The 9,543-nt window shown below is 34.5% G+C and overlaps 1 protein-coding gene across 3 annotated transcripts in view; it reads right to left on the bottom strand.

The window, feature by feature from the left end:
* Nucleotides 1-1,444: 1,444 nt before the first annotated feature.
* Nucleotides 1,445-9,543, bottom strand: part of pde4cb (phosphodiesterase 4C, cAMP-specific b) — a 183,912-nt gene continuing 175,813 nt past the window's right edge. The window contains exons 13-15 of one of the 3 annotated variants that reach the window (XM_056468024.1): nucleotides 8,181-8,303; nucleotides 6,715-6,897; nucleotides 1,445-2,542 (exon numbers count right to left, since the gene is read on the bottom strand). In XM_056468024.1, coding sequence (XP_056323999.1) covers nucleotides 2,120-2,542; nucleotides 6,715-6,897; nucleotides 8,181-8,303 — 729 coding nt within the window. In that variant the 3' untranslated portion in view covers nucleotides 1,445-2,119. The remainder of the gene's footprint in view (nucleotides 2,543-6,714; nucleotides 6,898-8,180; nucleotides 8,304-9,543) is intronic. The other 2 variants (XM_056468025.1, XM_056468023.1) reach the window with 2 other exon arrangements.

The raw sequence follows: 9,543 nt of genomic DNA, 5'->3' as shown, positions 1-9,543 counted from the left end.
TTTTCGGATAAAATTTTAAAAAGGACATTTTCTGCCGATACTTTTCAGTGGCTGAAAATTCGGTGCATTCCTACTTCTCACTGCTTCAAATGATATGTTTAGACTAGAGCGACACTCTACACTGAAAAAAAAATTCAAAGATTATTCCATGGAATAATTTAACTTTTTTAAGTTAAGTGATTGTAAACAATTAATTTGGGTTGAATTTAAACACAAATTATGTTGAACATTCCTAAATTTAATTTGTTTAAATTCAAAATATAATTCAAAGTATAATTCAAATTCAAAGTATAATTCAAATTCAAAGTATAAATTGTTTGCAACAATTTTTCAGAGATCATTTTTTTTCAGTGTAGCTTCTATGATTTTTAGGAATCTGACGTGAAACGATCCAAGAATGGAGATCCAGGCTATTTATATTACATGACATGTTGCTATTTTTAATGCAATCTTGAAATATTCAGTAGTAGTAATCAGTGTTTGACAAGTTTTGGTAATAAAATGTTTTCTAGTTAAATAAATAAGCATTCCTCAATAAGTATTTCTTACTTTTCAAACTGAAGTACATAAGAAAATCAAGTGACAAATAAAACTATAAAGTAGTACGTAATACTTTTAAAATAAGGTGTCTATAGTTTCACTTAACATTTTTTTGTTTGTTTACTTATGACAATTGACAGTATTTGTCTGTATGGATTGAAAAAAGAAGAGTAATTTAATTCCAACAATTTCTATAACATTCTACATTACCTGACAAAAGTCTTGTCATTGATCGCAGTTGTAAGAGCAACAAATAATAATTTGACTTCTAGTTGATCATTTGGAAAAGTGGCAGAAGGTAGATTTTTCAGATGAATCGTCTGTTGAACTGCATCCCAAGCATCACAAATACTGCAGAATACCTATTGGAACCCACAAAGACCCAAGATTCTTACAGAAATCAGTCAAGTTTGGTGAAGGAAAATCATGGTTTGGGGTTAAAATCAGTATGGGGGCATGCGAGAGATCTGCAGAGTGGATGGCAACATCAACAGCCTGAGGTATCAAGACATTAGTACTGCCCATTACATTACAAACCACAGAAGAGGGCAAATTCTTCAGCAGGATAGCGCTCCTTCAAGGTGCTCCAGGACTGGCCAGCCCAGTCACCAGACATGAACATTATTGAGCATGTCTGGGGTAACATGGAGGAGGCATTGAAGATGAATCTTGATGAACTGCAAGTCCTGCAAGAACGCTTTCTTTGCCATTCCAGATGACTTTATTAATAAGTTATTTGAGTCATTGCAGAGATGTATGTATGCAGTCCTCCAAGCTCATGGGAGTCGTACACGATATTAATTACTTCAAAGTCAGACCTTACCGTCCTAATTAAATAATTAAAAATAAAGGTATGATCATATTTTATTTTGGTAAAATAAGCGTAATCTAGAGGCCTTTGCCTTTCATATAAGCCACTTCTTATACCAAATTATCAACTAGAAGTCAAGTTATTAATTGTTGTTCCTAAAACTTGGATAACCGACAAGACTTTTTTCAGATAATGTACATAACTCTAAAACGTAGACAAAAAGGAATTTTAAATGTTCATATTTTGTAATAGCAAATTAATGCATATTACCATAGATAATGCCTCTTTTGCATATTTACACAACATTTTCATACTTTTTTATACAAAACACAATTGTATGCACAACCGAACAAGTATAGCGCTAACTATTAGTTAATTTCGTACCGTATTCACCTGTGGTGTCTTGCCTTAAATATTCCCACAACTATCCCGTTTCATTCATCAAAGATATTTTTCAGTGGCAATAAAGCAAAAGCGTCAAGTTATCGGTTATTAAAAAGATTCAACATAATAAATATTCTAGAGTCTAGTGACAAACATTATGAACAAATCTGGTTTCTTCTGCAATAGGCATGGACAGTCACTCAAGGGAAGACTCGCGTTTCTCCATGCGACTACAAAAACATTCATCTACGATTTCAGCACCCAGTCCTTTTGCAAAATATCTGGGACACAAATATAACTTTAAAACACAGGCTTATTTGGTCTTATAAACCTTGGGTCTAATGTTTTACACTTTAATATAAGGTTGTTCTACCTGACTGCAGATTATTCATGAGTACTGTTACTACTGGTTTCCAACTGCAGGGCGGACACACTGGTCAGTTCTTGATCCAGTTCTCTTTCGCTGCTGTCTAAAATAGTAGTGACTCCAAGAGGGGATGTTTGTGGATGCTCTGGATCAGTCATAGTCCTCGATCTTTCTATATCTGTGTGTTCTTCTTCAGTCTCTAACTCTCCGTCCTCTTCCTCCAGAGTAAGCTCGAACTGGAACTTTTCTCCAGCTGAGCCTGTGACCCCAGTGGGCCGCGAGTCCTGCTCCTCAGGGGTTGGCGAGGGGCTGCGTGGGATCATACTCTGGTACCATTCTCGATTGTCCTCTAATGTATCTAGAATGTCCTGAGCATCTGGATGGACCAGATCAGCCCATGTTTCCCATAAAGGGTGGATAATGTAATCAATGAATCCCACCTTAAGAAACAACAATTTAAGACAGTTATCATGACTATAGTATATGATTGTTTAAACTAAAATATAAAGGCAGCTATGTCTTTAAGAAGTAATATTAAAGGGTTAGTTCACCCAAAAATGAAAATTCTGTAATCATTTACTTACATTTGACTTGATTCAAACCTTTTTGGGGTTCTTATTTATGTTGAACACAAAGAAATATATTTTGAAAAGCTGGAAACCTGTAGCCATTGACTTGTTTTTCCTACTATGGAAGTCAATGGTTACTGTTTTTTCCAGAATATATTATTTAGTGTTTAACAGAAGAAAGAAACTCATAAAGTTTAAAAACACTCGAGGGAGAGTAAATAGTAAGTACAAATTCATTTTTGGGTGAACTATCCCTTTAAGTCTGATATCATGATAATTTGTTAATTGCAAATTATTAGTACCTGAAGTTACTAAAGTTACTTTTTAATACATTTTATTTACATTTTAGTCACCTTGGAATTATAAGGTTCTATCTGTGTTCTGAATGATTTTGAGATATTGAGCTTCAAAGTTTTTGCATTCCATATTGCAAACAGTATTTGTGTAATATTTGTATATTTAAATAGAAAGTCTAAAAACAACTAATAAAAAAACATCCGATAATGTAAATAAGTTGTCATTTAATAAGAATGTCAACAACTCAATTTTAACAAAAATGTCAGATAGAACCATATAATTCTATGGTGACTATACATTATACCATTTAACAAAACAGAATGTATTTAGGTTTATTGAATTAGGTTTAAACATTATACGTTGTAAAAAAAAAAAATCTGTTATTTTACAGTTTATTTCCAGCAGCTGGGGTGCCGGAACAAAAAAACGTAAAATAACAGCCGTTGCTAAACTTTAAGTTTATGAATTAGAATAATTTCGGGCTTGACTGTATATCTTAATTCACACATGCCAGCATATATTTGAGAAAATGTTTATATTTCGACATCAAATATACATACAATTGAAGTCATAATTATTAGCCCCCCCAGTAAATAATATTTTACTAGATATTTTTTAAGACACTACTATACAGCTTCAGGCTTAACTAGGTTAATTAGGGTAATTAGGCAAGTTATTGTATATTAATGGTTTGTTCTGTAGACAGTGGGAAAAAAAAGCTTAAAGGGGCTAATAATTTTGACCTTAAAATGGTTCATAAAAAATTTAAAACTGCTTTTATTCTAGCCGAAATAAAAGACTTTCTCCAGAAGAAAAAATATTATCAGACATACTGTGAACATTTCCTTGCTCTGTCAAACCTCATTTGGGAAAAATTTTAAAAAAAGAAAAAAAAATTCAAAGGGGGGCTAATAATTCTGACATCAACTGTAAGTATGTGTGTGTGTATATATAATACAATGATATATACATTTAAATATCTATCCCAAAAAAAATCGTATTGTTTAGTTTTTATGTATGTGTGTAATCACATATAGACCTTTTTCTTGGCTGCTGCATGGAGGGTGCCATAGCGACCAGCGTCTTCCAGTAGAATGTTTAGAACTTCCGATGGGTTTCAACAGTGTTTTGAGTGGATTACGGAGTGTTTTTGTGACACAACTTTGAAAGGTGTGTGTTAAAGCCATTATAATCTGTCAGATGTGGTTGAAGCGCTAGAGAAAAACGTTCTCCTAGTTTATGTGTCTGCGTCAGAAATGCAGTGTGTGTTCCCGACCTGTCAGCTGTTAGCTCAGCGGCTCTTCAACACACACACACACACGCAATACTTCGCTGCATTATAGAGCAAACCAGATTACTGGCATGAAACTTAACAGATATGCAAGTCATGCAGTTTATAAAAATGACCAATAAAAGTCCTTTGCTGCTGATTTGCATGTTGATTCTAATTCAGAGCCGTTTATTCTTCATTTAGTTAGTTAGTGTAGTATTCACCACGGTATGTGTTTTTTTTTTAAACGTCACCTTATTTTCACTTTTGGACACTTATTGACACTTGTTGACACTTACAGGCTATGTGTGTGTGTCAAACATTTTAGTGAATTACATTTGTTTGCACTGGTTATATGTTTGAAAAAAGAGAGAAAATGATCACTTTAGCGATGACATGGCTCCATTTAAACTGCAGAAGATGCCATCTGACAATGAGGGGAAAATGCCTCGCAGCAGTTGTTTTCCATTCTATAGGGGTGGGCGGATCGATCCTAATATCGACAGTATCAATACCAACGTTGGTATTAATATCGGATCGATAGTAGCCTTCCGAGATCGACACATTTATGTAAATTTCATCTAATTTACGTTAAAGTACATTGCTCATTTTTCATAAAAGTGCGGACATGTCTGTAATACCTCTGTCCTTTTATATCTTGTACGCACCATTGCTGCTTCTTGCTCTGCTGTTATTAGTTGTCCTTTCATCACCTGACTCCACAGCACCTAAGCGCAAGCACTTTTGGCTGTTCCATGATGACGGAAAGAAAGAGGAGCGCTGTTTGGAGTTATTTTACTGCAGTAAATGAAAATATTGCAGACTGCAATGTTTGTAGAAAGTCTATTCGATACTGTGGCAACACCACAAATCTACAGAAACACATAAAACAGCACAAAAAAAGAACACCGAGCTGCAAAACAGTTGAGAAGAGGAGGCAAATCCTCCAGACAGACCCCCAGCAGTGCCAGCCCTGAGACAGAGGTCATGCACTGGCCGAGTCGTTTCGGAGAGGCAATGATTATCCAGGTAGCTAGCTACAGTGGTGAAATTAATATTTGAGTTATATAGGACATTCAATATTAGTTAATGCCAATAAAAAAAAAAAAAAACGATTACTTGGTCATAGTTAAACTTGTTACTTTCATCATCAGACTGCCTATATAGTCAGCACATTAAAACCTGCTATTTATATGAATTATTTTGGAATTTAAAAATATACAGTGGTGGCCAAAATGATTAGAACAGTAGTTTTTTCACCAGCTAAAAAATGGTTTTAAGTTATCTTTTGCTGTAGTATAAAATAAAACATTTAAAAACACTTAAAAACATTTTTAGTGGGTGAGAATACAGGTGTTATAATTCTGCCCACCACTGTATACCATAAACTTAAAATATGAACATTTCTGAATATCCCTCATTATATACAAGCAATTGTTTGCACTTTGTATATAAAATAAGGCAATGTTAAGAGTCTAATGAAAGAGAAACACTTTATTTAGTTATTTTGAACAAAACAGTGAACAAAAACTGAAAAAAGTTTTAAAACATTCAATCGCCAGTAATAATTTTGTGGTCTTTGTTTATTTAAAATGTATTTAAAATGCATATTTATTTTACATTTAACAAAAATTCAAAATTCATTGTTCTCTAGTAATAAGTAATGATCTAAATCCAGATCATTACAATAATAATAAAAAATATTTGGTTTAAAAGTGTTTAAAATGTGTCCTGGGTTTTAACATATACATTTAATTATAGCTGCTTTGAGAGCATTCAACTCATAAATCATCACACACTGTTCTACCCTACAGAAAAGTACATTTAGGTTCAAGTGCATGCTTTTTAAAGTGTAAGTATCGGTATCGGTATTCGTATCGGCGATACTGGCCCTGTATTTACTTGGTATCGGATCAATACCAAATTTTGCAGTATCGCCCAGCGATACTTAGATCGCATTTTTTAAATACTCAGTCCAGGAGGTGGCGCTGATCAACAGCAGTATTAGTTCAAAGTAAAATAGATTAAAACTATCGTTTCAAAGCTGTCCAAATGTGACCGTTTATACGTATCAGCTGCCGACCGAAAGTTCTTAGCATTCTTCTTGCGCATACATGTAAAGCTTAATGGGTAATTTTGCTTTCTAAGAAAAAGGTCTATACAAAATATAATCCACACACGTCTAATGTCAAAACAAACTTTAATTTTGGATGTGATTAATCGTAATTCATTTTTTCCCAGCACTAATATTGACTATATTCTACGCTATTAATGTGTTTGTTTTTTAATAAAAGCATAATCTTTGTTATAGTTAAAATTAAAAACTTGCTTTAAATTGAATAATCACAGTTGATACAATGATTTAATGAAATGCAATGTTTATAAAATATGTTAAAATTTTTGTATGCAGACCCCAGCATCCTGTCTAGAGCCCAGTGTGTAAATAGAAAGATGGATATTTTTGATCAGAACATACCTGAGTGTTTTCCACTGAAGCTGTGTGTTTGTCACACATAGGGCTGACGTCTATGCCCTTGTCCCGCTCGCGGTCCCCCTGACTGAAGAACTCCACCATAATGCGATCTGTCCACTTTCTGTAGAGCTCCAGGGGTTTTGTGGGGTTGCTGAGATCGGCGCAGTGCACCATGTTCTGGAGAACCTTCAAAAGGAAAGAAAGATTCATTGAAATAAGTCAGAATTATTTAGCCCTCCTGAATTATTAGTCCCCTGTATATTTGTTCCCCAATTTCTGTTTAACAGAAAGACGTTTTACGCTAAACATAATAGATTTAATAACTCATTTCTAAAAACTGATTTCTTTTATATTTGCCATGTTGACAGTACATAATATTTGACTAGATATTTTTCAAGACACTAGTATTCCGCTTAAAGTGACATTTAAAGGCTTAACTAGGTTAATTAGAAATAAAATATTGCTTAAGGGGGCTAATGATATTGACCTTTAAGGGGTGGTCCACTACGATATCATATTTGAAACTTTAGTTGATGTGTAAAAGCTGTGTAAACATAAACAACATCTCTGAATGTAAGCTGCTCAAAGTTCAATGCAAAGGGAGACATTGGCTTTTACAGAGTTAGCTTAGCAAAGCCTACAGTAAACAAAGTTAGGGGACTACAAAAAAATAGATACATCTCAAATAACTAGCTCACAAAAGATATGTGAACGTTTCATATTACTTACACAAGCTTATAACCAGAATATATATGAAAGACACTTGTCAGATTTTATTTTAGAGAGCAGGCATGAGGTTCAGCTGTGTGCTCTTCATTTTCTGTCTGATTCAGGCTCAAACTGATATGGCTAACAGCTACTCTGACTAACAGTATTTACATGGCAGAAGCAAAGTGCATGGTATTAAAGACTTGACGCTTTTCTTGGTGACATGGATCCGATCCGCGAATCAGAGCACATTATGTTAGCTGACCAATCAGAGCCTCTTGAGGGTGGTCTTTCTGAGGAACTAGGAAATATGTTAGTCGTTTTCAGGTTAGCAGAGTATCAAAATATAATAAAATAAGATATAATATAATAAATATACAGTATATAATCAAGTAAGGTATATGAAAAAAAAGACGTGATTTTCTACAAATGAAGCATGAGCACACATTGATTTGCGCCTTATAAACACAACCAAGCCTTAAAAATGCACCCTGTACCAACCCTTTAAAACTGTTTTTAAACAAAATTAAAAACTGCTTTTATTTTAGCAGAAATAAAACAAATAAGACTTTCTCCAGAAGAAAAATATTACAGGAAATACTGTGTAAAATTCCTTGCTCTGTTAAACATAATTTGGGAAAATTTGAAAAAATAAAATAAAATTATCAGGAGGACTAATCATTTTGACTTCAACTCTAGCTATTTATAGCCTCAATACTGCCGTTGAATTTTTGTGTTTGGTACAATGTGGCCTGCAGTACCTGTATTCGGTCTGAGTAGTTGTCCAGGAGTAAGACTCCTTGACTGGTCACTTTTTTCGTTTCCACCATTGTCTTCAGGTCCGCCAGGAAATTCATGTGTTTGGAGATGTCAGTCGCTAAAACCTGGAAAGATGATGATTGTTGAAATGCTAAATTGTTACACAAACAGACAGAACAGTAGTCTGATTCGCAAGCAAAAACTCTTTTGAACCAGTTCCTGCTAGTTAAAAGCATAGTTCACTTCTCACACTTCATTTAACTGGTTTAGTTTTAGGCAGCAAAACCAATATTAGAATGATTTATGAAGTATCATGTGACTGGAGTAAATTATCATTTTAAAAATTATTTTAAAATATGTTCAAATAATAACAAATTGTAAATTTTAAATAGTAAAAATATTACACATTTTTTGCTGTTCTTTGGGTCACATAAATGCAGGCTTGGTGAGCAAAAGAGACTTAAATAGCCACTAATAAGGGTTTTTGAAAATGACCTTCCATGCAGTGTGTAATAGAGCTCTAAGGGAATGAAAACATCCAGCTGAGGTTTAAATCTAAAAGTGCACCTTGTTTAAAACGATTTATTCTTTAGCCAAATATTTGACTCAGAGTCGAAAAACGAATTGAATTGGGTTTGGATCTTTTGTTTGATTGCATCGACGTCGATACGGTACATCACCAAATATGTACTTCCAGTTTTGGATAAATGTGCATGTGTTTTTCCTCGACACTCTAGCGGAGGCGCGGGGGATCACAGGACTGATCATGTCGCGAAGATGACGATCACTGACAGATGGAGATTCGGCTGTGGGGAATAAAGGGTTATAGTTCATTTTCACAATACCACAGTATAGCCAACATAGAGCTGTGTTTGTTCCTGTCATTTTGCTGATTTTTGATACAATAAACTACGCTGCGACGCGGGATTCATCGGCCGTTTGCTATTGAAGGAGCATCAGAGACTATGGGACTTTGTCAGACTTTGACAGGGACTTTGTCAGCAACTTTTACAGTTCAAATGGACCAGTTTCTTCTTCCTCCAGATTATAAAATGTAAGTGTCATTAAAATTGTTGCCTCGTTTTGTGTAGTTTGCAAAATAAGTGTTTAATTGTGTGTAATCACCCCGCGCGGCTTGTAATCACGAATCAATTATACATCAGTGCTTGTACTGTATCTCTCAGGTTAAATCTGTATGGAGCTATTCACATGTTGTGTCCAAAACCACATTAAAAACGAGACGCATGCTTCTTCCTTTACCGATGTAAATGCGTTTCTGAACTGGCGATCCTTTGCTGTTTGCCTTTGCTATGGCCACCATCAGCTGTTCCTACACACACGCAACATGGTCAATTTTCAAAATAG

The sequence above is a fragment of the Danio aesculapii genome, chromosome 11, assembly GCF_903798145.1.
Source record: "Danio aesculapii chromosome 11, fDanAes4.1, whole genome shotgun sequence".
NCBI classification, from domain to species: Eukaryota; Metazoa; Chordata; class Actinopteri; order Cypriniformes; family Danionidae; genus Danio; species Danio aesculapii.
Note: the sequence above shows the minus strand (reverse complement) of the source record. Positions and strands in the feature narration are given on the sequence as shown.